Source organism: Heterobasidion irregulare (genome assembly GCF_000320585.1).
Source record: "Heterobasidion irregulare TC 32-1 unplaced genomic scaffold scaffold_11, whole genome shotgun sequence".
NCBI classification, from domain to species: domain Eukaryota; kingdom Fungi; phylum Basidiomycota; class Agaricomycetes; order Russulales; family Bondarzewiaceae; genus Heterobasidion; species Heterobasidion irregulare.
The window spans coordinates 600437-626603 of record NW_009258207.1 but is presented as its reverse complement, the minus strand read 5'-3'; the positions used below and the strand labels follow the sequence as shown (position 1 = coordinate 626603).

Here is a 26167-nt window from a genome sequence, read left to right as displayed (position 1 = left end):
GTCGATTGAGTAATGGGGATGTGTGCAGTACGTTGCGCGCCAGTCGACCACATAAGCGACGCATTTGCTCGGCCATCAGGACAGTCCGAGAGAGTATCCATGAAAGTGGCCCGGGGTGTACAATGTCATGACAAGAGGAAGTAGCGCGAAGATTCGTCGTGCACACCGCCAAAGGAGATGGATGACCGCCAGCGCCTACATACGCAGGTGTCAGCCCGCTGCCGAAATGCCGAAGCTCAGAGACGCCCTGAGCAAGTCAACTTCATGTTTTCAGGTCACCGTAAGGAGAAGATGTGTGATGGCCGAAGTGTTTCGAAAGCACTTTGGATGCCATGCACATATCTGCCAGACGCCCGTGCGGACGTCGATCCCCGAATAGTAAGGAATTGTGAGGCGCGACGCTCTCTATTACAATTCTAAAAGTACAAAAGGTTTGATGCCGCAGTCAGAACACACCGCCCCCATCACATCATATGTCGTAGTAGCTGCAGCTCCGCAGATAGAACAGCGTGTTCCGCTTCTCCCTGCCTCCTCTCTTCTCGCCGGCCTCGAACCCGTCTTCCCGCCATCGCCATACGACCAGAGACTTCCACGCGTTCGAGTTGGGTCGCTGCCCGCGCTCGACGCGCCCGTCGAGGTCGAGGATGGTGCTTTCAAGGTGGCTCGGACTCGTGATTTCTGCCGAGCGGAGTGACTCGCCGTCGACGTTCATATCCGAGCCATGCGCGAGGATGTGCGCGGGGAGCGAGCTCGTGGTCCCGGATGGGAGTAAAACGACGAGTGACTTGGGGCGGACGACTTCGATCTGGGGATGCATAAGAGTGATGATTTGATCGATCAGCGTACGAAGAAGGTTCAGAGGGGCGAGAGCGCTGACCAGGACGTCTTTTTCGATTGTTATGCCCGCCTGCACAAAGTGTCGTCTGTAGACCAGCACGTCGCCGGCTTGCACGATATGCCGTTTCACGAGATCTAGTAGTCTCAATTCCTTTGGAGCTCTGATACCAGACATGCATTCCTATCACAAAACGAACGCTGGAACCTGAATGTAAGATATACGCACCCTGTACGAACTTTTGATGCCGGCATTTGGGCGCGGGCGGCAGCGGGTGCGGCAGCGACCACATCTTCCTCGTCTAGCTCGTCCCCTTCCCAAGCTTCGTCTTTCCATGACGCATGCAGCGTCCCGTTCTCAATCCCCGATTTATAAAATTCTACCATCTCCTTGTGCGCATCCGTCATCCAGCCCGTGTAGAGGTGATCTTGGAAGGTCTGCATGGCGGAGAGGAAGTGCCCATCTTTGAAGCAGCCGAGGTCGAGATCCTGGAGCCGAGATGGGAATGAAGGCGAGGGAGGCCGGGAGGAGGGTGGGGTGCTGAGCGGGGAGGAAGGCGGCTCGATGCGCTCGAGGGTGCTAGATGAGAGCGACGCGATTGAGAGTTCAAATTTCGGCTTGTGGGGAGATGAATCTGGAGGTGGGACAGCACACCGTACGTGCTGCTCGTCCTGCCAGCGTCGAAATGGGTGTGTCGGGTCCAAGCTCAGCTGGAACCCCCTAAAGGCGGTCGGAGGAAATAGGGAGACGAGGCGCGCATGAGACGCTGAGGACAGCGCGTTCCATGTATCGGCATTGATAACGTCCTGCGTCAAGAATACATGGCTTCACGGGTGAATTTGTGCAGAGAACGGCTGGTGCGACGTACGCTCATGTCTAACTTCGTCAATGCGCTCTTCGGCTCGTGGAGCAAAACTCTGAGCTTTTCGGCTGGATCGCTCGCCTTTGCCTTACCACTCCCGCCCGCCTTTGCCTTGTCCGCAGGCGCAGCTTTGGTCCTGCCGTTCCTCGTTGCTGCATGTCGTGGCCGCGTGTCGACGCTCTTCGTCGTCGTGGACGGGATGCGTGTCGGAAGACGAGTGGAGCGGCGCGGTCGAGTGCCCGACGATGCGACATCGTCCGCCATACTTGCTTATCGCCCAGTATGCGGTGTGTGGAGATCTATATCTGGGATCAAAAGGTCAGGTCGATGGAAAGCCGCGCAGCATGTAAATACCTCGGAGACGAGGCGTGCGTACTTATGGCCGTTCGGTCGACCGTGGGGTTACGACGACCGTTGGTTCGCGCCACCGCACGTAAACCGTTACGCTAGCTAAACGTCGAGTCAATGTCCCTTGGGAGACACATTGAGGCCAGATTTCTAGAATGACAAAAGCCTATGCAATGTTCTGAGATGGCTTTTATGCTGGAGGAACAAGTTTCTGAGGCGAGCAGTCCTCAAAGACCTAACCCTAGCATCAGTTTTGTGAGCAGATTCACAGCACCGGTATTTCGGCGGGAAAGTAATGCTCATGTAGCGCAATGATGATGAGCATTTCCAAAGAGCAGTACAAAGGAAGGACAGGGTTCGCTGACAGTGTCGAGCACAGGGGGTAGTGATAGGACGGAGTATATGAGGAGGTACGGAGCAACCATTCGGAAAATGTAAGGGCCTTAATCAAGTGTGAAATCCAAGAGAGCGCGAAGGATAGCAAAAACAATAGTGTAAAGTCCTCGCCATGCACCGAACCTGTTATACAAGAGGAAGCCTGGTTATGCAGTTGACAAGACACACTGTTGACTTCATGGCATCAACTCGACTTGGGCCTTAGAACCATCCTATCGACTTCAGTACATCACTGGATCGTGATGATGCGTTGACGGCGCGAACGGGCGCCCGTAGCAGTCGTAGCAAGTCGAGTCGCTGTGTGGCACGTCAGTTAAAGCCGAGTCAACAACCACGACATAGAATAAAACTCCCTCACCTCTGTGGAAGCTCCAAGCAGCACCCCCTGCACACAATCCTCCCGCACCCTGGCGTCCACCCAGCAGACTCGAGGCTATCCTCGCCACCCGCGTCACTGTATGCGTTCTCGTCCTTGACACTTCCATCCTCGCCGTCCCTGAACTTTCTTCGGCGTGGTGTCGCTTGGCTGTTCGTATTGCTTAGGCTAAGTGCGGCGCGGCGGGGAGAGGGCGCAGGGGTCGCGGGAGGCGTGGGTGAGAACGAGAGCCGTGGTGTGGGCGGGTACGAGGGTGGCGCGGCGGCACACGTTCGCGAACAGATGGTGCATGTCGGCGCATTGCACCTGCACGCGTATTTCAATGATAATATAGAGGTGCGCTCGTGGGCTGTGCGAACGCAGCGTACCTCGCGCACAGGAGAACATGTCCAGATTTGACATTCAGACAGCGGTGGCACGACGTGCAGGTGAGGACCTTCAGGACTCGGAGCAGCTGTCCAGAGTTATCAGAGGATTCTGTTGAGGAATGCAGTGGTACGTCTGTGCGTTCGGTATGGGATGCGTTGGGGGCTAGACGGCGGCGCTTCGTCGGCGGTTCTTTCGCCATACCTGGTAGGTCGACCGTTCAATAAAATATATGAGGATGATTGAGTGGGATTGAGCACACACTGGCCGAAGCAGATGGTGTCGAAGACGGTGAACAAGGCATTCGGTGGACAAAGGAAATAAGAACAAATCCCAGAATATACAAGAGGGTCGGTTCTGTCCGAGAGGAAGCTCGCTTGTGGAGAGAAAAAACATCCATCAAGTGTCTATACGCCGAAGGGGAGTCGAACCCCTGCCGTCTGCTTGGAAGGCAGACATGATAACCGCTTCACCATCGGCGTCATGCCTGGTGTGACACTAGCAGTTCTATAACACTTGAAAAGCCTGCGCAGTCAGACCTACTACGGCCGCGAGCCGTGCCGCCGCTCTCCTCCCCATTAACCCACTCCTCTCCTCTCCGTAGCCCCTTCAACGCCATGTCTATACAACATTTCGGCAAAGGGGCCCTCCGCGTCGCTAAAAACTACACGAAAGGCTACTCAGATGTTCAAGCCAAGGTCCGCGAGGCCACTTCCAACGATCCTTGGGGACCGTCGGGCACGCAGATGAACGAGATCGCTCAAATGTCCTACAATCAGTGCGTAATAGTGCACCGTCATCGTGCAAGAGGTTTAATTGCAGAATTTTGATATCCCTCTATCGCACACTGTTTCTACATCCAGAAATGACTTCGTCGAGATCATGGAGATGCTGGACAAGCGGCTCAATGACAAGGGCAAGAACTGGCGCCACGTCTTCAAGGTCACACATCGTCTTTTCATCCCCATTTGCGCTCATATTCAGCCTCTCTATAGTCTTTGACTGTCCTGGACTACCTGCTCCACGCGGGCTCCGAGAACGTCGTCATCTATTTCCGCGACAATATCTATATCATCAAGACGCTCAAAGAGTTCCAGTTCGTCGACGAGTTTGGCAAGGATCAGGGCGCGAACGTCCGTCAAAAAGCAAAGGACATCACAAATCTGCTCACAGATGAGGCTCGTCTGCGGCAGGAGCGCCGCTCGCGCGCGAGCATGCGCGATCGCATGTTGAGTACGCCGGGCGAAGCCGATGGGGATGGCGAAGAGTTCCCGGGCGAGAATGAGAATGCCACACGGAGGACCTTGAAGCAGGGCCCGAAGGACGAGGATGAGCTGAAGCGGGCGATCGAAGAGAGCAAGAAGACGTTGGCGGAGGAGCAGGCGCGTGCAGGTGAGGATAGGGATTTGGCGCAGGCAATCCGGCTGAGCAAGGAGGAAGAGGAGAAGAGGAACAGGGCGGTGGTGGATTCGAACGGGGCGTCGCTCTTCGACGATCACAGCAATCTGTGAGTGCTTTCTTGCCATGGCTCGCCCAGGGTGTCCTCTGAATCTGAACATGTTGGTCCCTCGTCCCTCGGGCTCCCAGAAATCCCAACAACAATCTCCTTGGCGACCCGTCTCAATTCAATACTGGTCTCCAGGCGCAGTACACATCTCTTCAACCCCAGTTTACGTCCTTCAATCCATACCAACAGCAGGCGCAACAGGAGGCTATGCAGGTGAGTATTGTCTATGACATCACTCATCTGTCGCGGGAAGATGTCCACACCATTGTACCCACTTGCTATGCTTGTGGCATGCACGTTCTTAACTGTCCAATGAGGGCATGGTTGCAGTTACGTTTATCAGTGCTCTGCATGCTTATGGAACATCGATCTTTAGGCCGAGTATCTGCGACAGCAGCAGGAATGGATGCGCCAGCAGCAAGAACTGCAAGCTGCGCAGGCCCAAGCGCAGATGCAGCAAGCCCAGCAGGAAGAATGGATGCGCCAACAACAGCTCCTCCAGATGCAACAGCAGCAACAGCAACAGCAGCAGTACCTTGCCGCACAGCAGCAGCTCATTCCACAGCAGACCTCGTTCGGCTCGAACAATCCCTTTGCGTCTTTCTCTAACGCACCACCACTCCCAAGCCAGCCCTCACCTGCGCCGCCTGCGTCGTCGCTATCGAATTTCTCCCTCCCGTCAACGTACGAGACGCACTCGCCCCACACGAATCTGTCATCGTCGCTATCGCCTGCACCGATTTCATCCGCGTCGTCCTCACCCGGCCCAAGTCGGCCGACGCGGGCAGATCAGGAACATGCGCACCTGGCAAACTTGTTCGCAGCGCCAAGAGACGACGGGCTGGACACGTTCGGGAACATTGGCCAACTTCGGTGCGTTGTCCATTCATGCTTTGTTGGCTCTTTTGGACGTTATCGTGGCGGAGGTTTTTGGTGCCTTTCGATGGCTACCATTCCGGTCACACGAGGCACAAGGCTGCCCTTCGATCGCCTCCGGCATAGTCCCGCACCTGCTTCGTGTTCTCACCAGTATGGCCCGAGATTAAGTTTCTCAAGGGCCCGAATCCTGTTCGGCCCGATGCAATTTTATTTCATGCTGATCTTCCGCACGTTTACTTGGAATCCGTTACTGACCCTCGTCCTTTCTCTAGTTATGGGGGCACAGACGCTGGGCGACTGGCAGTACAGAAGACGGGGGCGCCCAACAACGGCTACAACCCCTTTGCGCAGCAGCAGCAACAACAGCAGCAACAACATCAAAACGGTGATCAGCCATTCTTCTCCGTTTAACGACACCATCCAGCAGTACAATACGGCGTCTGTTTCTGCCCTCCATATTATTTGTCTCAGGTCTCCAGTAATTGGCGCACAAAGCACGTTCATTCTTTTTTCTTCTGCCTTTCTCCTCGTCCTTTTCCACCTCCACCTCCTAGTCTACACCCTCGCTTATACCCCCTCGCTCGTTTATCAACCGAACTTATTGTGTCCATCCCTCTCGAACAGGTTCTATCTCCCGACTTTCTGTCTTCCGTCTTCTTTTCCCCCCTTTTGTGTGTGTGCTGTTTCTGCTTCATTCTTGTTTATGACGCGGCTTGTACAAGTCTGTAAATTCACGACAAAGACTAGTTTCTACCGTATACCGTCCAGTGTGATGACTCGCAGGACCGGGACGGCCTGAGTTTTAAGGTGGTATGGCTTGTTCAAACTAAATGTTTTCTTTGTTCACTATTTTGGTCTTCATGGGTCAGCTATAGGAGGGGTTGGTGCGCAGCAGTTCTCCTTCTGGGTCTAGCGGCTGAATTTGCAGGTTTAAAATAACATATTACAGGTGGAACTGTTTTTGCGCCCTAGTCATCTTTGGAAGATCGAAGCGCCGTGGGCGTACGCATACAGGCAAGCTTCTATATCACAGCGGATGCTGTTGACTAGAGACCGAAGCGACGCAAGCTCTCGTGTTGATCCTACGTCCGCTCGAAGTATGCTCTGCACCCGTCGAAAAGCCTATACTATCTTTCCCATGGGCTTCGGAATGAACAACTATAGCAGCCAAACGGGATGGAGGGTATGTCCCCGTTGGACCCCTTCTTTTTGTGCCGCTTATCAGATTCCACAAAACCTCGGACGGGCTTGTTTGATCGGTCAATCGATTCTTCTGATGCGTACCGATGGCGTCCTCTGCTGGGATTGAGAGGGGAAATGAGCTTTCTAGGTACGGGACACTCTTTCAACGGCAGCGACCATTCACGCTTCTGCCCGAGGATCTCCCAGTTCTAACACGTATGACACCCGCCCATATCGCCTACTCTGTCCGCACTACAGTAGCAGGGAATCGACGAGACAGATGACCTCCGTTTGCGCGGCATTTTGTCGGCTCTCGCAACGAAGTGGAGGAGCATGGGCTTCACGATGATTATAAGTATCGAATTCACGGGTGCTGGAAAAGGCCTTCTCCGCTTCGCTCATGGCTTTAGTGATCTCGCAAGTCGACCGCGACGAGAAGAGATCCATTGAAAAAGATAACGACGTCGTACTCGTTGAGAGCCCCTTGCGCGGAGTCTCGGAAGTTTTGAATGACAAGGCGAAGATCAAGAAGGCCGGTGATGGTGTGGTGTTTTCTATCTTCTCTCGTCTGACCCAGCTGCTTTCCATGTACTGACTTCGCGGACACAGTGGATTATGCCGCGGCCGTGAAGACGGGACGCATTGACCCGTTGACGCGGTCTGCGTTCGTGTTATACGCTTGTCAGTTGGTTTGTTTGCACCCCAGCCTGATGAGACTTGACCGAGCTCTGGACAGGCGCCGCGGCGGCGTTCTTGTGTTCGTGTGGAAATGGGTGAGGGAGAGGTTGCCTGGAGTCATGTTTTCTGTGCAACTGATGCGTGATACATGTTAGGTACGACGGGTCGTTGATGACTGGTATCAACGGGATGCCTTAGTGAGTCGGGCCGTAATGCGTTGATCAATTCTCACAGATTCTCCAGCTACCAGAACAAATTCAATCAAGGTGGGAGATCAAGGATTCAAATATACTCTATAAGCGCATTTAACATCTGATATAGGCACACTTGATGTCTCCACTGGTCTCATCTTCTCCATCTACACGGTGTGTCTCTTTCATGATTCTACTCTTTCGACATGGCTCATACGCATGGTCCCTGAAACAAGGTTGGGCAAATGGCCGGATCGCTGTTTGCAGGACATATATGTGACCGGTAGGTGGCTTCTCTTTTTGAGTGGGTGAAGCTGATGTTGACCTCTCTGGTACTCAGTTGGGGACGTCGTGCGGGTATGTTTACTGGCGAGTCACATTTTCATACATTGTGGATCATCGTGTGTATAATTATACGACTCCCTTCACAGGATGTGCAATCATAATGATCGGGTCTGCCATCATCGCTTCATCCGAGGTCAAACGTCAGGTGATACTCAACCCTTCCTGGTCCTTCGGTACCAGTGCCGTACTCACGTCGTGTCGACCCAGTTCGTCGCGGGTCGGTTCGTGCTTGGCTTCGGGATCGCGATTGCGACAATCGGTGCACCGACGTACACAGTCGAAGTCGCGCCCCCTCAATGGCGGTTCGCATTGAATTTTTGAATTTGTGACCTACACTTTTTGAGACGATCCCTCGTTTTCATTGTATGCAGAGGCCGTTTGACGTCCCTTTACAACACTGGGTGGAATGGAGGCGCCATTCCTGCTGCGGCGATCACGTTGGGGACGTCTCGGATGCTGTCGGATTGGAGTTGGCGGATCCCATTGATCATCCAAGTGAGTAAATGTGGTCTGTTCACCGCACAGCGAATGCGCGTAAATTGACGTATGCGTCCTGCAGGCCTTCCCTGCAATGTTGGTTGTGCTTACCATCTGGTTCTTGGTGGGTTTTATCTAAAGTCGAGGGTTGCTCTTCTATACCTTTATGACACCCGACGACAGCCGGAAAGTCCTAGGTAGTCATCCAATCTGAGACCCTCTTCCCATCGCGTTGATCATTTGTCTCACAGATGGCTCATGGCGCACGGGCGCACGGAAGAAGCTTTCGAATTTCTGATCAAATATCACGGTGAGCATTTCCCCTACGTTTTCTGGATTGCTCACCGACCTTTCGAGTCTTTGGAAAATGGACGTCTGTAGGCAATGGCGATCGAGAGCATCCTATTGTCCAACTCCAGATGCGGGAGTTCACAGAGGGCATCCGCACGGACGGGTCTGATAAGCGGTGGTGGGATTTCAAGTACGTCACGTTGTATTCCCACAAGCACACGTATCCGCGTGCTAAGCAGTGGTGGGTTTTTAGGGCCTTGTTTGGTAGGTTTTGCTTGGCCTCGAGGAGGATGCCGATCAGCATTGACTTTGAGTAAAGTGACTAGCAACGCGCGGTGGAGAATTTTGGTAATGCCAGGGCATCTGCGTTGAGTGCACCGTATCTGACGCGGTGTCGGTTTCAGATGGTCTTCCTCATGGGCTTCTTCGGTGCGTGGATCGTGGCTGCGCATACATCGAGGCCTGAGTACTTGCTTTCAGGACAAATGAGCGGGAACGGTCTAGGTGAGCCGTCTGCTTTCGAAAGTGACGAACGCACGCCCGCTGAAGGCTCTTATTTATAGGATACTTCAATGTGAGTGTAGTCAGGATGTGCCAGTGGGAGGTCGACTGAACCTACTTTGCTCGCCTGAATCCAGCTGTCGATATACGAGGTCAGTCGCATAGCGCTATTGTGAGACCGACGCTGACCTCGTCAATTTGGATAGAGTCTAGGGTTTGGCAGTAAGTGATTCCCTCGTGGGGAGGCGGCAAGGGTTGATCACCACGTGCAGAACAAATGCAATTCAACATGAATCTCATTTGTGCGTGCTCTCGCGCTTGTGCCTCTTCCCCGGGCCCTCACCGCGCACACACACGCAGCGACGTGCGCCAACGCACTCGTCGCCTGGATTGCCGTCTCGCTCGAGGGTGCGTCCCCTTTGCGCCTCGTCTGGCCGCGTGCATGACCGACCCTCGTCTCCATCCAGATCGGATGCCGCGGCGCAAGGTGCTCGTGGCGGGAACGTTCGCGTGCGCTGTTATGCTGGCGCTCAACGCCGCATTCAGCGCCAGATGGGCGGCATACACGGCGGGGGAGCAGAATCTGGTGCGTAGTTTGGTTTCCATCGTCGTGCTGTGCTAAGTATGGCGGCGCGCGGGGACGCGAGTGCAGGCGATCGGCGACGCGGGGATCGCGTTCTACTTCCTATTCGGGGTCGTGTACGCGTTCACCTACACGCCGCTTCGTGAGTCGCTCAGCAGCGTGATTACGAAGGACCGATGTTGACCCTCGGACAGAGTCGCTGTACCCCGCCGAATGCCTGGAGACGACGACGCGCGCGAAGGGCGTGTCTTTCAAGATCTTCGTGCGCCTTTCCGTCCGCGCGATCCCCCCGCAGGAATGTGCTGACGATCTGCCCGCAAACCTCGCCAGATTATCGGCTGCACGTCGTTCATCAACCTGTTCTGCACGCCGTGAGTCGCCCCAGTCTACGGGTGAGGGGTCGTCCGTTGTGCTGATGCTCTTGTTCGGGCTGGCAGCATCGCGTACGGCCGCATCGGGGTAGGGTGTCTGCTACAGTGCCGTACAGGGACCACGCTGACGTACGGCCCCTTCATGCAGTGGAAATATATGTTGGTGTTCGTCGGCTGGGATACCTTCGTGCGTACCTCGACCGCGGCCGAATGTTCCATGGTGCTGATGGTCGGTCGGTCGGTCGGTCGGCCGGTCGGGACTGCAGGAAACCGCGGTGTGGTATTTCTTCTGCGTGGAAACGCAGGTGCGTGCGCCATCGCGCCTGCTCACGCTGATGTCTGACTCGCCCGTCCACGACAGGGACGCACGCTGGAGGTACGCCGTCGACTCGCCGCTCGCACGCGCGAGGGGCACGCTCACCGACGTTCCTTTGTCTTTTGCTCCGTCTTTGGCCGTGCGGCGCGGCGCGCAGGAGCTGGACGCGATCTTTTCCGCGCCGGACCCGGTCGGCGCGTCGAAGCGGAAGCGCAGGGCGAGTACCCACGCGTCTCTGAACCGTAGACCAGTATATAATCTCTGACGATGTCGTTTTTCTGCGCTCAGGTGGCGGTCGCGGATGCGGAGGAGGACACGGGCGCCGGCGCCAACGGCAGCGCGTAGAGGCTGCATTGGGGGGAGGACTGGGCGGTCGCGGCTGGTTGTGGCAGAAACGCGTTCGTGTAGCATTACGTACCTCTATACTTCCTCTCTTGAAATAAGTCGGTCGTGCGTCCCTCGGTCATACACACGGTGCTCCGCGTGGGGAAGATCCCCGCACCGCCGTCGAGTCCAGCAGCGTGATCGTACCCGCCACTGGGCGCACGTCTGTGCCCACTCTAAAGAAGGGTACTCGAGGGAAAAAAAACAGCCCGGCCACCCGCGTGCGCTCGACGCGGGCTGCTCTGCTCGACGGCTTCTGGCTTCTGGCCCGCACGCTATTTACGGGGGGTGGGCCTTCGCGGTGCGCGGCGCGCGTCGGCCGATGACGTCTAGGGGACATGAAGCATGCGCCCGCCCATCCTCGGACGCGCGCTCCCATGCATCGCGGTACAGTCGACGGGCAGGACCGGAGAACGCCGCCGCGCGGGGCTACAAGTACGCCCACCCCCGTGCGCCCTGCGCCCCCTCCACACCTCGCTCTCGATGGTGTTCGCAAGCAGCATGATCGCAAGCAGTATCGCCCTCGAGTCTGGCGTGGCACTCGCAGCGACGCTCGCCGCGCTCCTCCTCGCGCTCCTCGGCCTCCGCGCGCGCGCGCGCAGGCTGCCGCTCCCACCTGGACCCAAGTCACCGTGGCTCGGCCTCGGGCGCCCCGCCATCTCCCGCGCGGCGCCGTGGCGCACGTACACCGCGTGGAGGCAGGTCTACGGTGCGCACCCCCCCTGTCTCGTGTCGTGGTGGGGGTATGGTGGTGGTGGGCTAACGCGCCGGGCGCAGGCGACTTGGTGTTCTACCGCGCGTACAGGGACCCCGTGCTCGTCGTCAACTCGGCAGAGGCGGCGGATGAGCTACTCGACAAGCGCGGCGCGGTGTACTCGTCGCGCCCGCGCCGCACGATGACGCGCGAGCTGTGAGTCCATGCTCCCCAAGCACACGTCTCTCCGCTGCCGCTGCTGCTGACCACCCACGCACCCACCCACGCACCCAGGATGGGCTGGTACTGGTCCTTCTCGCGCATGCCCTACGGCGAGCCCTGGCGGCGCCACCGCGGGCTCTTCCAGAAACACTTCCACGCGCGCGTCGTGCCGTCCTACGCCCCCATCGCCGCGCTCAACGTCCTCACCCTCCTGCGCGGCCTCCTGCGCGCGCCGGACGCGTACGAACGGCACTTGCGGCGAAACGCGGCGGCGCTGGTGTTGAAGATCGCGTATGGGCACGACGTTGCCGAGGAGGGCGAGGGCGACGCGCTGGTGGGGCTCGCGGCGCGCGCGACGGCGGCGCTCGCGCACGCGGATATATACGGGACGTATTTGGTGGACTATGTGCCCCTCCGTGCGTGCCCCGCGTCTCTTTCTCTGTGTGTGTATGTGTGTGTGGCTGTGCGCTGACGGCGGAAGGGTTGGTGGGCGCGTGTGCGTGCAGTGAAGCACGTGCCCGCGTGGGTCCCCGGGGCGGGGTTCAAGCGCAAGGCGCGCGAGTGGCGCGCGCTGTCGCGGGCGATGCTCGAGCGGCCGTTCGAGATGGTCCGGCGTAACATGGTGCGTGTGCGCGCCCTGAGACGATGCTGACGCCTACGGCGATGCTGACGCGGGGGCGGCGGCGGTGCGGGCGCAGGAGGCGGGGACGGCGGCGCCGTGCGTGGCAGCGACGGAGCTGGAGCGCGCGGTGCGCGAGGGGCGGGAGGCGGACGTGCGGATGATCCAGGGCATCACTGCGATCTCGTACTCCGGTGCGTGCGTCCCCGTTCGACTGACTGACTGACGGCGTATTTCGCGCTGGCTCGGCCGCGGGCACGCAGCGGGCGCGGACACGGTGAGCGCCCGTCCCCCGTCGCTTGCGCGTCTCCGAATGACCATGATTTGGGGATCGGGGGGGTGGTGCAGACTGTGGCGGCTGCGCTGACGTTCCTGCTCGCGATGCTGCTGTACCCGGACGCGCGGCGCGCGGCGCAGGCGGAGCTGGACGGGGTGCTCGGCGCGGGGCCGGGGCGGCTGCCGACGCTGGGGGACCGCGGTGCGCTGCCGCTGGTGACGAGCGCGGTGTGGGAGGCGCAGCGGTGGAACCCGGTGGCGCCGCTCGCGTCGCCGCACGCGACGGTGCGGGAGGACGTGTATGGGGGGTGGCGGATCCCGCGGGGGACGACGGTGCTGCCGAATGTTTGGTGAGTGCGCGTGTGTAGGAGGAAAGGGAGGAGACTGACGCGCGGGGTGGGGCAGGGGGATGTGCCACGACGAGGAGATGTACCCGGACGCGTTCCGGTTCGTGGCGGACAGGTTTGTGGACGCGGACGGGAACAGGGCGCGCGGGGTGAACGGGGTCCCGCTCATGGCATTTGGCTTCGGCCGCCGGTGCGTGCCTCCGGCTCTGCGTTCGCGGGGGCTGGCTGACGCGCGTGGCCGCAGAGTGTGTCCCGGGCGGTGGCTGGCGCTGGACAACATCTGGCTGACGGCGGCGAGCATCCTCGCCGTGTTCGACGTCGTGCCGGCCAACGACGCGGACGGGCGCGAGGTCCTGCCGGAGGAGGCGTTCACGACGGAGTCTGTCAGGTGCGTCGTGCGTCGGGTCGGTGTCGCGCTGTCGGCGTTGGTGCTGACGGCGAGGGCGGCTGGCAGTCGGCCGAGGCCGTTCAAGTGCGCGTTCGTGCCGCGCTCCGAGGCGGCGTTGGGGTTGATACGGCAGGATGCAGAGTGAGGCGAGGGTGTACGAGCATCGTTGCTCGACGTTCTGTGTATTTGTTGTATGTGTCTTCAGCCGTGTATGCCGTATGTATGTCGTCAACGAGGCGTGCGTCATTGCGAAGTCTGCGTGCCGTGGGCGCTGAGCTCGTCTGCGATCGCAACACTCTCCACAACACTCTCCACAATGCACTCGGCTGGCCCTCGCTTGCGCCGCCGCCATCGCCGTCGACGAGAACACTGCGCATGACGACGAGACCCCGGAGAGCGCTGGGCAGCCCCGCCCAAAAGGGGCAACCGCCTATTTCTCCTGCTCCCACCGCTGACGACCTGTCCTCCCACACATCCTCCTCCTCCTCACCGTCGTCGTCGTCGTCGTCGACGCTACATGGCCTCCGACGCCGCCCACCGCGACCAGCAGCCGTCCAGGAGCTCCTCCACCTCCTCCGCCGTCGACCTCGGCTCCAGCGCCAGCATCTCCAGCCTCTCGTCCCCGACACACACGCACACGCACGCCGCCCCGTCCCCGTCCTCGCCCTCGCTCGACCCCGCAGAGCCCCACCGCAACCTCGCACGCCGCAGGACAAGCTGGGGCAGGGTCGAGCACGGCCAGGACCCCCTCGCACTCGCACAATATGTCTCCATCCCGATCCCGCGCTCCGACTCCCCCCCGCGCATCGTCGGCGCCACACCCGTCATGCCCCTCGACCCCCGCGACCGCGACCGTGACGGCGACGACCCCTTTGCCGCACGCGCATATCACCGCCCGCGCGGCCTCGCCCTCGACCTCGACGACGACCCCTTCCGCGTCCGCGACCCCGCGCGCGACTATGGCCCCTCGACCGCCACCATGGCCGCCGCTGCCGCCTCTTCCTCCTCCACCACCTTTACCACGAACCCGTACGCGACCACCGCCGCTACCGCCTCCGCCGCCTCCCTCATCCGCCACCCACTCCCTCGCCCGTACCCCCGCGACTCCGCCGCCTCCTCCGCCTCTTACACGTACACTCTCTCCGACGCCGACACCCTCCGCCAGCCCGATCCCGACGCGGACGACTACAATGACGAGGACGATGACGGCGCCCGCCTCACCACCCACATGGCCGGCGCCGCCGCGTACGCCCGCGGCCACGCGCGTGTCGATGCGGAAGTCGACGCGGAGCGCGCGGGCGCCGCGCGCAGAAGGACGCTCAAGTACGGCGGTGGCGGTGCGGGCGGCGGGAGCGGCGCGGGCGCGTCGCCGCTCCAGCGCACGGGCTCGCGCCTCAAGAGCGTCTCGCGCGGTCTGCGCCGCGCATCGCTGCGCGTCGTGAATCTCGCCGGCCGGGGCCTCGACGACCACACGCGCCTCGCAGACGGGGACGTGCGCGTCGAAAAGGGCGGCGGCGTCGACGACGAGGGAGACGACGCGGGCGTAGGTGCGGGTGCGGTGGACGGGGCGGGGGTGCCCGATTTAAGGAGGGGGATGCCGATTCGCGGGCGCACTCTGGGGTGCTTTGGCCCGAGGAGCGCGGTGCGGCTCGCGATGTTCCGCTTCCTGGTGTACCCGTGCGTTGCTCCCCCGCCGCTGTTCGTGTGTGATGGGCGACGCTGATGCGATACCCGGCGGCGGCGCAGGTGGACGGAGCCCGCGATCCTGTGCCTGATCGTGTTCAACGCCGTCGTGCTCACGCTGCAGGCGTCGCACACGCTCACGCTCGACGCGGGCGCGGGTGCGAGCGCGGCGCCGGCCGCCGTGCGCGGGTACTTCCACGCGTGGGAGGACTACGCGCTCTTCGTGCTCTTCGTGCTCTTCACGTGCGTCTCTCCCCTCCCGCAATTCGCGTCTTGTCTGGCTGATCGCGCTCGGCTGCGCTCCCTGCACCGCACCGCACCACACCACACGCAGCCTCGAGGCCTTTGCGCGCATCTGCGTCACAGGGCTCATCCTCGACCCCGAAATCCCGCTCTCGCTCCTCTTCACCCCAGCACACCCAGACCCCGCCGCCGCCGCTCCTGCCCCTACCTCCGGCAACGGCGCCGACGCCCCGCTCCAGCGCGCGCACTCCCAGAGCCAGAACCCGCACTCGAGCCAGTACCAGGGCCAGCTCGCCCGCTCGCGCACCCTCACGCAGCGCCTCCGCCGCCTCTACGCGCGCGCCGCGCACCCATTCGCGCTCCCGCATGCCGCGTCTACCGCCTCCGCCGACGCAGGCGCAGGCGCGTGGGCGGGGAACGCGCGCGTGCCCGCGAGCGTGCTCGCCGCGTCCGTGTCGCTCGGCGTCGCATCCGCGTCCGCGTCGAATTCAGGGCTCGCGTCGGTGTCCGCGTCGGGGATGAGCTCGGGATCGGGTTCGGATTCGGGGAGCGCGACGCCGTCCGGGTCGCGCGTGGTTCGCGCGCGCTCGGATACGGCGGGGTCGACGACGCCGATCATGGAAAAGGCTCACGCGCATGCGCACACGGCCTCGCAGCCCTTTCGCGTGCCCCCCACGAGCACCGGCGCGAGCGCGAGCGGGGGGCTGGCGCTGCCGTTCCGGTTCAGCGTGGCGCGGGCGCAGGCGATGACGGTGCGGAACGTGCCGTACCTGCGGCACAGCTGGTCGCGGCTGGACTGCGTCGCGCTGGTCGGCTTCTGGGTCGCGTTCGCGCTCGCGCAGGCGGGGGCGGAGCGCGGGCCTGGGGGCACGCATGTTGGGCTGTTTAGGGCGCTGAGCGTGTTGCGCCTCGCGAGGCTGCTGGCGATCACTTCTGGGACTACGGTGCGGCGGGCTGTTTTTTTTTGTTGGGGAAGAGGGGGGCGCTGATTGATCGTGGTTTGGGGGGCAGACGATTATGCGGTCGTTGAAGATTGCGAGGCCGCTGTTGACGAGCGTGCTGTACTTTGTGTTGTTCGCGATGGCGCTGTTCTCGTGAGTGGCCGTCCTCGTTCGGTCGTTCTGGGCACGCTAATGCCGTGCGCGCGCACGTGTAGGATCATCGGCGTGCAGTCGTTCAGCGGATCGTTCCGGCGTTCGTGCTACCTCCTGCCGACGCTCGGGCAGGACGAGATCCAGCTCGACCAGCAGTGTGGCGGGTACGTCGATTCGGGGACGCTCGCGGCCACGGGGTACGTCGCGCTCGACGGGACGCCGCAGGAGGCCAAGGGATACATATGCCCGCTCGGGCAGGTGTGCAAGGTGCGTGGGGCGCGTTTTTTTTGGTTTGGCTCTAGCGTTGGGAGAGACGCTGATTGCTTGTGCAGGAGGAGCAGAATCCGTACGAGAATATCGAGAGCTTCGATACGATTTATTTTTCGGCGCTGCAGGTCGTCATCGTGGCGTCTGCCAACGGGGTCGGTCCCTTTCACGTCTCTCACGTGCGGTTCACGGGTTGACGTGTGTGTCGCGGAACAGTGGTCGCCGATGATGTACTCGATGATCGACTCGGAGTTCTTCGTCTCGTGCTTCTTCTTCATCGTCTGCATCGTCGTGCTCAATTTTTGGCTCATCAACCTCTTCGTGGCCGTGATCACCAACACGTTCTCCGCCATTCGCGAGGAGACGCAGAAGAGCGCGTTCGGCGCCGCCCCGTAAGCGTTTCTGTTTCTGCTCTGCTGAGGTGCGGTCGTGGTGCTGATGGTTGACGGTGCGCGTGGGGTCAGGCTGCAGCCCATCGTGGACGCGCGCGACGAGACGTGGGCGATGGTCGACGGCCGGTACGTGAAGCACAACCGCGTGCGCGAGATGTACGAGCACATCCGGTGGTGCTGGGTCGCGCTCGCGCTCGCGTCGCTCGTGCTGCAGGCGACGCGCGAGGTCGGCATCTCACCGACGCACGCGGCGATCCTCGACAACGGTGAGCTCGTGCTCACGATCGCGTTCGACGTCGAGATCGCGGTGCGCGTCGCGGCGCACCTGCCCGACTGGCGCGCGTTCTTCCGCAAGGGCACCAACTGGCTCGACCTCGTGCTCGCGCTCGGCTCGTCCGTCATTCAGGTCCCCGCGGTGCACAACTCGCCGGTGTACCCCTGGCTCACCATCTTCCAGCTCATGCGCTTCTACCGCGTCATACTCGAGATCCCGCGCATGAAGCCGCTCCTGGTGCGTCGCGCCCTTGCGCCCGCCGCTCGCTGACCCACTGACTGACTGACTGACCGTCCGGTCGACCCCGCCGCGCACAGCTCTCGGTGTTCGGCAACATGTACGGCCTCGCAAACATGACGCTCTTCCTCATCCTCGTCAACTTCCTCGCCGCGCTCGTCGCGGTGCAGATCCTGCGCGGCGACCTGGGCGCGGACGAGACGATGAACTTTGGGCAGATCTTCACTGCCTTTCTGGCGATGTACCAGGTGTTCTCGTCCGAGAACTGGACCCAGGTGCTCTACAGCTCCGCCACGGCCGAGGTCCCGCTCGGCCAGTCCGCCATCACGGTGCTCTTCATCAGCGCCTGGTTCTTCTTCGCGAACTGTGAGTGCCCGCGCGCCCGCGCGCTTTCCTCCCTCTTCCCCTCCTCGCGGCCGATTGACCGACCGACCCTCCGCTGCCGCACAGTCATCGTGTTGCAGATGTTCATCGCCGTCATCAACGAGAACTTCAACGTCGCCGAAGAGTCGAAGCGCGGGCAGCAGGCGAATCACTACTGGGCCGCGCAGCAGCCGCAAAAGGCAAAAGCGACGTGGATGCGCAAGTTCAACCCGTACAGGTGGTTCAAGGCCTCGCCCAAGGCCATCGTCGTCGAGAACCTGCCGTCCAGCCTCGTCCTGCCGATGCAAAAGGCCCTCGTGCTGGACTATGGCCTGCCGAGCCAGGATCGGCGCCCCAACGCGGTATATTTGCTGCTTTGTTGCTTTTCTGGCGCGCGCGCGCGCTGGCTCATGGTTTTGAATGACAGGTTCGGCCGGCGGACGGGCGCAGGCGCCCGGTGCGGCATTATACCACCAAGTCACTGAATATGCTGCAGCAGCTGTTCATCGGGGACACACACGCGAACGATATGCCCATGACCGCGCTGCGGAACGGCCGCAGGGACACCATGCGCGCGCAGGACCCGAACGATGAGGAAATGGAGCGGCATCTGTACGTGGCAGCGTCGATGGCGGGCGCCGTTCAGCGCTGACCGTCCGTTCTCGACCTTAGGGACTTGCTCGCAAGCATCAACAACGAGGTGGCAGCGGTCGAGGACGCGAGCGACGCGTTCTACGAGCGCCGGGCGCAAAAGGCGGACTTCATCCGGGACCACCCGTCTTTCGACAAGACGTTCTGGCTCTTCTCGCAGAAGAACGCGTTCCGCCGGCTTTGCCAGAGGCTGGTCCGCCCTGCCAACGGGGACCGCATCTTCGGACGGCCGCCGGCGCCCATCCCGCACACCATGTTTCAGTTCGTGCTGCTGCTGACCGTGATCGGCGGTATCGTCACGGAGGCGATCGCCACCCCAATTTACCGCCGCAACTTTTATATGCAGCACGGCCTCCTGCGCGGGTCGTGGTTCGACATCGCGGAGGCCGTCTTTGGGCTGATGCTCGTCGTCGAGTTCCTCATCAAGGTCGTCGCGGACGGGTTCTTGTTCACGCCCAACGCGTACATCCGCAGCATATGGAACGTGCTCGACTTTTTCATCATGCTTGGCCTGCTCGTCAACGTGACGACGGGGCTCATCTTCATCGGCGGCCTCAGCCGCTTCACACGCGCGCTCAAGGCCCTGCGCGCGCTGCGCCTGATCACGCTCATCGAGAAGATGCGCACGACGTTCGAATCGCTCATCATCTCCGGCGTCACCCGTATCCTCGACGCCGCGCTGCTCGCCATCCTGTACATGATCCCTTACGCCGTCTGGGGCCTCAACATCTTCGCCGGCCACACGAACACGTGCAACGACACCTCGGTCGGCGGCACGCGCGACTGCGTGAACGAGTTCACGAACAGCGTCGTCGGGGACGACGGGACGGCGTTTCTGTTCCCGGTCCCGCGCGTGTGGGCAAACCCGTCGCCGTCGACGACGTTCTCGTTCGATAGCTTTCGCTCGTCCCTCCTCATCTTGTTCGAGATCGTCTCACTCGAGGGCTGGACGGACGTCATGGGCGTCGCGACTAGCATCACCGGGTTTGGGATGCAGCCGCAGACCAACGCGTCCCAGGTCAACGCCATCTTCTTCCTCGTGTACAACTTGCTCGGTGCCGTCGTCATCTTGACGCTCTTCGTCAGGTGCGTTGCCGCGTCCTTCTCACTCGTCCCGCCCCCCTTGCTGACGCGCCGCCTTCGCCCCGCAGCATCATCATCGGCAATTTCAGCTCTAAGACGGGCACCGCGTTCCTCACGCAGCCCCAGCGGGAGTGGATCGACCTGCAAAAGCTGATCAAGCGGCAGAAGCCGTCCAAGCGGCCCAAAGTGAGGCCGCGCTGGCCCGTGCGGGCTTGGTGTTTCGACCGCGCCGTGCGCAAGCACGGCTGGTGGTCCCGCATGATGACCGTGCTGTTCGCCGTCCACATCATTGCTCTCATGTGCGTCCCGTCGCCGTCTCGGGCAGCCCGCCATTCGCTGACAAAGATCATGTCTCAGGACCCAGACGTTCAAGCCCCAGCGCTTTGCCGACCAGCTGCGCAGTGAGTTTCCGTCGCGTTTTTTTTCTCCCTCGAACGTGCCGCGTCTCATTCATCGCGCCGCCGTCGCTGTGCAGGCGATTTCTTCATGTTCATCACGTCCGTGTACGTGCTGGACATCCTCGTGCGCCTGTACGGGCTTGGGTGGTCCAGCTTCCGGGCGAACGGCTGGAATATATTCGACATCATTGTGGCCAGCGGCAGTCTTATCACGACCGTCTCCGTCCGCGTGGGCGCGAGCGGGTACGTGCTCGATCAGCTGCAGAAGCTGTTCCTCGTCAGCATCGCGTTCAAGCTGATCCAGCGCATGAATAACCTCAACAAGCTGTTCAAGACCGCAGTGTGAGCCCCCGCGCGTCCCCCGTCGTGTCGCGCGTTTCAATGCAACACTGACGGACGTGTGTGTCCACCCCTGACAGGTCGAGCTTGCCCGTCATCCTGAGCCTGCTTTCGCTCTGGATCACGTTCTTCTTGTTCTTCGGGATCCTGTTCGTGGAGATCTTCAGCTTGACCAAGTGGCAGTCTGCCGAGACACGGAACCAGAACTACACGACGCTGGGCACCGCCCTCGTCATGTTGGCGTTCATGACCGCAGGGTACGTTTCTGGGGCTCTCGACCGCCAAGCCCGATATTGACATCAGCCTCTAGGGAGGGGTGGAATCAATATATGCACGACTAGTAGGTCTGATTGGTTCCAAGCGCGCGGTTCGCTGACGTTATTCAGTGCGCTGGTGTATCCGAGGTGCACCAACGCCTCGGCTAGTGACCCAGATTCCGATTGCGGCAGCGTCGGGTGGGCATTCACCCTCTTCATAGCGTGGAATCTCCTGAGCATGGTGGGTCCCTTTCCGGTCTCGAAGCCGCGCGCACGCTGAACGATCGAACAAAAGTACATCTTCGTCAACATGTTTACTGGTGCGTGACCACAAACTTCGATTCAGCCCTGGACTCACCGCTCGCTCGCAGGTGTTGTCGTCGAGAACTTTTCATACGTGTTCCAGATGACCGGGGGGACAAAGGCGGTGACGCGAGAGGAGATGCGCGCGTTCAAGAAGGTCTGGGCTGAATTTGCGAACCCGAGAACGGGCTTTCTCGAGCGCCACCGCTTCGTTCCCTTCTTCGCCGTGAGTGTTTTCGCCCCATCGAGGACGCAGGACAAGCTGAAGCGGATCGTATCAGCGGCTCAGCGGCATCTTCGAAGTGCGGATATACCCCGTGGAATACAGCGTCCCAAATATTCTGAGGACTTTCACGGACGCGGGCGACTCCGACTATTCCTGGCCCGGCAGGAAAGCTGTCGTCGAGGGCGTTGACCTTGACAACCTCAACAAGACGCTCGGCGCCATCGACTACGGCGCCATTCGGAGGCGGCGAAATCTGTACAGCCGCCTCTACCACGAGGCGAGCATCTCGCACCACCAAGGAAAGGGCATCTCGTTCACGGACATGCTTCTGTTGCTGGCCCATCACAAGTTGATCGTGGACAAGGACGCGCTCATGTCAGAGACATCCTCCTTCCCCCTTTCGTTGTCGACTCACGTTCATCTGCAGATTGAAGGACCTAGTCGTCCGAACGGAGACCAACAAGCTCGTCACCGATCTCGTGAACCTGGACCGCGTGCGGTCCTACCTCAAGTGTATCACCTATCGCCGACGCTTTTTGGCCGAGAGGGAGCGTTCGCGGCAGGCGAAGATGGAGCAAGGTGACAGCTTTTTTCAGTTTCCGTCCACCCCCTACGATCGTCCTCATCCGACAGTGCACCCAGACATCCCTGCCATCATCGTCGACGACTTTCCCACGACGCCGCCCCAAAGCACCCGTGACATCACGTCGTACCCCGCCAGTCCCTTTAGCGACCCCGAGTCGCCCGGGCGATCCCCGGGAGAGGCAACGAGAGACCCCTTCGATCTGTCGTTCGGAGGTGGCAGCCCTCGCTCGTCCGCGCTTCATAGAGCGCGCAGGACGAGCGATGTCAGTATGCTCTCGACGGACTTGGGCCTCCGTTATGCGTCAGTCGCCTCATCGCGCAGGTTTACGTGCATTTCTGACGCTCTTTGCAGGCGCGACTTGTCTCCATCTCGGGATTCTTCGTTGATAGCAGAGGACGACGGGCAGGACGTCCTGGCCGCGGTCCAAAATTCATCATGGGGAGGCAAGTGTTGCCGTCGACATGCCCTTTGCCTTTTTCTCACCGTCCGTTTCTTTGCAGATTTGATGTTAGAAGCCGAAGAAGAGGAGCATAGGCAATAAACCTGTTGTACCCCCTGCGATCCATTCGTTTGCTATATCGGACATTGAGTTTTGTGTTGACTGTACCTAAACCGCATATGTACTGCATTCGTTGTTTTCAGATATTTATCCGAGGATTCATAGAAAGTTTCATGGTGCAAGATGTAAAAACAGAACATGAGGACATGCAAATGCGCGAATGGAAGCATACGGATCAAAAGACAGACAGAACCTCAAGATCGCACTACTGCTTGCCCCTCAGCCGCGACGGACGCCAGACGTTCTTCGCAGGTTGGAAACCGTCGTCGTCGGCCTTAGTCTCTTCCTTCTTGGGCTCGTCTTTGGGAAGGGCGGGGGATGCCGACCGAACAGGGGCAGCGCCAGACTGTTTAGCCTGCTCTCTCGCTCTCCATCCGCCGCCATTGGAGACGGCAGGTCGGCTGACTCTTGGTTGACCAGCGGGGCTCTCCGACCGCGGTGGAGGCGTGGCCATGGATGCCCGGATCGGGGTGGGCGGTGCGGCGGACTCGCGACGCCTCCAGGTGTCGGTGGCGACGGGAGTGGCAACAGCCGCTGGCGCCACGCGTCCAGCCGCACGCCGTGCCATGGCTTCTTCCTCGCGCTGCGCTTGCAAACGCGCCTTTTCGTTTGCGGCTTCCCGCTCCTGTTCCCGCTGTTTGCGAAGGGCTAGTGCCTTTTCCTGCTCTTCGCGCTGCTTGGCCTCTTCAGCGGCTTGAGCGGCCTCCTCCTCTGCGCGCAGTCTCTCCTCCTCCATCAGACGTTCTGGAACGTTGGAATCAGACAAATCAGTTCAATCTTCGTATCAACTATGGGAAGACGAGACTGACCTTCTTCGAGCCTCTGCTCCTCTTCTTCCTTCTCCCTTCTGATACGCTCCTGATTCTCGCGCTCGATCCGCTCCTCCTCGCGTGCCTTGAGGACAGCCTTGCGCCTCTTAGCCTTCTCCTCCTCGATCTTAGCCAACGCTGTCTGCCTCCTCTTCTCGAACTCCTCTCCCCTCTTCTGAAGGATCAGGTCCTTTCGGGCGTTGAACTCGTCCAGCATACGCGAGAGACGTTTCTTCGTGGCCAAGTCTTGTTGGTGGGCAACCTTGGAGTTTTCGAGGCGAGCGGTTTGTACAGCGTCGAAGGTAGCACGATCGTTCTCCTGCTGGACCTCATAATCCTTGGCGAGGAGAGGACGTTCTTCTTTGCGGTAAGCGCGCTCGAGATGGTCGAGACGCTTGGCGATAATTCGAAGACGTTCCTCGCGGTCCTTCTTCTCCTTCTCCCACTGTTCGACTTGAAGACGCATGAGATTGTCCGTGTTGAGGTTCGTGACATCCTATGAAAAGGTCAATGCCGTGTTAAGCGGAAGAAAATAGACGGGATCACTCACCTCGATGTCGACCTTGAGATTGCCCCTCTCCTTGAGACTCTGAGCCAACTTCATTGCCTCCTCCATCCGGATGTTCTCGATTTCCCTCTTTGCCTTCTCCTGTTCTCTTCGCCTGACCTCCTCCAGTGCCCTTCTACCCTCCTCCTCACGCTCCCTCCGGCTGATCTCAGCGCGCCTACTTGCCTCTTCCTTCTCCTTACGGACCGAGAGCTCAGATAGAAGCTCTCGTCGTCTCGCAACGAGCGCGCGGCGGAGCTGTAGAGCCTTTCGCTCGGTCTGGGCTGCAGCGACCAGAGCCTGCACACGCTCCTGCTGCTCCTCAGGCGTGAGCTGTAGAGCCGGGTCCAGAATGGCGAGGGAGTTGTGAAGACTAGTAGCAATGGTACTCAAACGTGTTCGCACGAGCGTGGATGCAGACGCTTGAATGGCTTTCTCGTGCGCAGCCGACGTCGAGGGCGCATCTTCGTAGGCAAAGGCGTCATCGACAAATTCAAGGCTGCCTGCAGCGTGATCAATGCGGACATTCAGCTCGCCAACCCGCGCGCATCCCATGATGTAGGCCTCGACTCGTTCCTCCTGGTAAACCGTGGCGTCGCCGGCACCATCTGTGGCAGCATCGCGCAGGGGCTGGAGTAGCGCGAGGAGTTTGGCAATCTCGATCGAAGAGTAGACTTGTGCGAGCTGAGAGAGAAGGCGGGAGAGAAGAGCACGCTGAAGCAACGGGAGATACGGGGAGTAAGCGGCATCTTGGGAGAGCGTGACCAAGAGCGGCGCAACGGCACCGCAAAGAGTCAGAGGGTCAAATGTAACCTCGAGAATCGTGTATAGCGAGCGAATTGTCTCAGGGGCTAATTTGAGAACATTTCGAGACAGCTGTACAAATGTCAGAATCGGCAAAAGGCCTGGAACAAAGTCGACCCACCGCATCCTTCAGTAGTCCGCCGCGACTGGGTGGTTTCGAAAGACCGAGAAGAGCGGTCAATCGAGCTGTTTTGCCTTTACCCTCCACGGCGCCAAATTCCTCCGCCTTTTGCCCGACAGGCACAGCGAGTGCGCTCACCAATACTTGTCCTGCCAACCGATGCATCTCATCCTCAGATCGCCCACCTATTGCCGTCACAAGAGAGTAGTATTTTGCCCAGGCCGCGGCATGATAGAGGGCATTTCCGCTCATCAAGAAAATTTTCGTCAGTTTCTCATAGTAGTTCGCCATCATCCCCGGTCGCGGTGCTTTCTTCGCCATCGTCAACAGATTGTGCACGTCCTCGACCGACCTGAAAGCCTCCTGCCATAGTTCGAGCTCTACAGATGTGTTGAGCTGCGCAAACCGAGTATCAAGATAATGTTGAAGCGTCTCTGGATCCTGTAAATTGATCGAATGGGCCTGGTGCGCGTATTTTGCGACATTGCCCAAGTGCAACCGGAGTGTCTCACACAAGCGACGAAACTCGACCTTGCGCTGATGCTTCAAGCAGAACTTGAACGCTTGTTGCGCTACTTGCTGGTGGAGAATGAGAGGTTACGACGCCCCACAGAACTATGCGTACGCACCTGATAAATGCCCTCTAAACGGGCATTGTTCTTCAACGTCTCCAGTGCCATTCTATAGCTCTCCCACAAGAACTTGAGCCAGGGCGTCACTAAAGCCCTGTCCGTGCGGTCTTTGCTCTGATCCCCGCTGACCGCTCCAAGCAAGATACTCTCTGGTGTCTCAATGGCCTCTAAATCGTCCACATCAGCGACCGCATCCGCTACCGCCTTGTCCGCCATATCCTGTGCCTCCTGCACCTTCGCGTCTGCCAAGCTGATGAATTTCTGAATGACGATCTCGATCGAACCGACGCTGGAATTCTGCGCGATATTTTTGTACTGCATTAGTCCTTCCTTCGCAATGCGCCCCTTGCGTAGATCAACGCAGAGCTCCACAAAGCGGAGCATGATGGGCTCGAGCAAGGCGAGCGGGGTCGAACGGAATCGTTTTGAGCTGAACATCTCTGTCAGCGCCTGGAGAGCGGTGAACTTCTGGCCAACGGTAATGAGACCCTCAGCCTGCTTGAGGAGAGTTTCGGGTTTTGAAGTAGGAGCCATGTCGGCTGTTCTGCAGAGCGTGCACTGTAACGACCGACGTCTTTATGAAGTTGGGGCGATGGGAAACTCACTATTTTGAGATATACTTCAACAAAGTAGTTATACAGGTCGTTATATCGTCAGGAAAGGCGGAAAGGATCGCCAACGTCGAGTGCAGCGTGTAAAACAGCTCGTTGTCGTTGTCGACCGCGAGGAAAAAGATTGTTAGGATTTGGCGGCAGTTGCTGGATTAGGGCAGGCTTCGATGGATCCACGTGACATCATATGTGTCCACCGCGATTACTTTCGAGGCATCGTCGAAGGCTCTACTTCCTGTACCTTTGATGATACT

The 26167-nt window shown here is 59.9% G+C and overlaps 7 protein-coding genes across 7 annotated transcripts; 4 read left to right on the top strand and 3 right to left on the bottom strand.

The window, feature by feature from the left end:
- Positions 1-469: 469 nt before the first annotated feature.
- HETIRDRAFT_239662 (uncharacterized protein) lies at positions 470-1904 on the bottom strand (the record flags this gene model as incomplete). The annotated part of the gene is made up of 5 exons (XM_009553088.2): positions 470-805; positions 878-998; positions 1064-1375; positions 1490-1641; positions 1704-1904. Coding segments are annotated over 5 exons (1122 nt in total), but the record flags the coding sequence as incomplete, so codon positions are not given.
- Positions 1905-2795: 891 nt separating this feature from the next.
- Positions 2796-3385, bottom strand: HETIRDRAFT_455044 (uncharacterized protein; the record flags this gene model as incomplete). The annotated part of the gene is made up of 2 exons (XM_009553087.1): positions 2796-3123; positions 3186-3385. The coding sequence occupies 2 exons, from the start codon at positions 3383-3385 to the stop codon at positions 2796-2798; spliced, it is 528 nt and encodes a 175-aa protein (XP_009551382.1).
- Positions 3386-3772: 387 nt separating this feature from the next.
- Positions 3773-6328, top strand: HETIRDRAFT_37628 (equilibrative nucleoside transporter protein). Its single transcript, XM_009552852.1, has 6 exons — positions 3773-3961; positions 4047-4125; positions 4179-4690; positions 4771-4903; positions 5067-5563; positions 5842-6328. Exons 1-6 carry the CDS (start codon positions 3801-3803, stop codon positions 5978-5980), a joined length of 1521 nt encoding a protein of 506 aa, XP_009551147.1. The 5' UTR covers positions 3773-3800; the 3' UTR covers positions 5981-6328.
- An 823-nt stretch (positions 6329-7151) lies between these two features.
- Positions 7152-10849, top strand: HETIRDRAFT_105952 (sugar transporter; the record flags this gene model as incomplete). Its single annotated transcript, XM_009553086.1, has 31 exons — positions 7152-7293; positions 7361-7432; positions 7488-7524; positions 7585-7626; positions 7673-7695; positions 7751-7794; positions 7857-7903; positions 7961-7977; positions 8052-8110; positions 8173-8267; positions 8337-8460; positions 8525-8566; positions 8626-8639; positions 8694-8752; positions 8824-8997; positions 9053-9081; positions 9138-9162; positions 9214-9237; positions 9297-9307; positions 9372-9386; positions 9441-9456; positions 9507-9536; positions 9595-9642; positions 9702-9820; positions 9887-9959; positions 10012-10079; positions 10148-10188; positions 10255-10276; positions 10337-10375; positions 10455-10754; positions 10793-10849. The coding sequence occupies 31 exons, from the start codon at positions 7152-7154 to the stop codon at positions 10847-10849; spliced, it is 1908 nt and encodes a 635-aa protein (XP_009551381.1).
- A 540-nt stretch (positions 10850-11389) lies between these two features.
- On the top strand, positions 11390-13579 carry cyp28 (cytochrome P450 monooxygenase 28; the record flags this gene model as incomplete). The annotated part of the gene is made up of 9 exons (XM_009552879.1): positions 11390-11597; positions 11666-11798; positions 11877-12220; positions 12311-12426; positions 12503-12631; positions 12772-13049; positions 13105-13235; positions 13290-13434; positions 13501-13579. The coding sequence occupies 9 exons, from the start codon at positions 11390-11392 to the stop codon at positions 13577-13579; spliced, it is 1563 nt and encodes a 520-aa protein (XP_009551174.1).
- A 1221-nt stretch (positions 13580-14800) lies between these two features.
- On the top strand, positions 14801-24741 carry HETIRDRAFT_37626 (voltage-gated Ca2+ channel). Its single transcript, XM_009552851.1, has 28 exons — positions 14801-15111; positions 15181-15360; positions 15452-15637; positions 15911-16304; positions 16372-16454; positions 16517-16721; positions 16787-16876; positions 16938-17113; positions 17186-17624; positions 17705-17990; positions 18075-18444; positions 18675-19724; positions 19790-20020; positions 20079-20122; positions 20197-20461; positions 20539-20715; positions 20769-20798; positions 20845-20956; positions 21011-21035; positions 21087-21244; positions 21300-21619; positions 21672-21823; positions 21887-22130; positions 22182-22273; positions 22331-23135; positions 23201-23694; positions 23749-24621; positions 24671-24741. Exons 1-25 carry the CDS (start codon positions 15029-15031, stop codon positions 22369-22371), a joined length of 5433 nt encoding a protein of 1810 aa, XP_009551146.1. The 5' UTR covers positions 14801-15028; the 3' UTR covers positions 22372-23135; positions 23201-23694; positions 23749-24621; positions 24671-24741.
- Positions 22341-26024, bottom strand: HETIRDRAFT_480612 (uncharacterized protein). Its single transcript, XM_009553085.1, has 6 exons — positions 25908-26024; positions 25300-25846; positions 24671-25249; positions 23749-24621; positions 23199-23694; positions 22341-23133 (listed from the first exon to the last, which is right to left on the bottom strand). The coding sequence occupies exons 2-6, from the start codon at positions 25834-25836 to the stop codon at positions 22595-22597; spliced, it is 3024 nt and encodes a 1007-aa protein (XP_009551380.1). The 5' UTR covers positions 25837-25846; positions 25908-26024; the 3' UTR covers positions 22341-22594.
- Between the last annotated feature and the right edge of the window lie 143 nt (positions 26025-26167).

Excerpts from the sequence above, each read along its gene's own strand:
- HETIRDRAFT_37628 (XM_009552852.1), top strand. The coding sequence starts at position 3,801 with ATGTCTATACAACATTTCGGCAAAGGGGCCCTCCGCGTCGCTAAAAAC. Across the intron at positions 3,962-4,046 it reads GCTCAAATGTCCTACAATCA|AAATGACTTCGTCGAGATCA; the intron begins GTGCGTAATAGT and ends TTCTACATCCAG. Across the intron at positions 4,126-4,178 it reads ACTGGCGCCACGTCTTCAAG|TCTTTGACTGTCCTGGACTA; the intron begins GTCACACATCGT and ends GCCTCTCTATAG.
- HETIRDRAFT_37626 (XM_009552851.1), top strand. The coding sequence starts at position 15,029 with ATGCCGATTCGCGGGCGCACTCTGGGGTGCTTTGGCCCGAGGAGCGCG. Across the intron at positions 20,716-20,768 it reads TTGGCGTTCATGACCGCAGG|GGAGGGGTGGAATCAATATA; the intron begins GTACGTTTCTGG and ends ATCAGCCTCTAG. Across the intron at positions 22,274-22,330 it reads CCAAAATTCATCATGGGGAG|ATTTGATGTTAGAAGCCGAA; the intron begins GCAAGTGTTGCC and ends GTTTCTTTGCAG.
- HETIRDRAFT_480612 (XM_009553085.1), bottom strand. The coding sequence starts at position 25,836 with ATGGCTCCTACTTCAAAACCCGAAACTCTCCTCAAGCAGGCTGAGGGT. Across the intron at positions 23,695-23,748 it reads ATCTCAAGGTCGACATCGAG|GATGTCACGAACCTCAACAC; the intron begins GTGAGTGATCCC and ends ACCTTTTCATAG. Across the intron at positions 23,134-23,198 it reads GGAGCAGAGGCTCGAAGAAG|AACGTCTGATGGAGGAGGAG; the intron begins GTCAGTCTCGTC and ends CCAACGTTCCAG.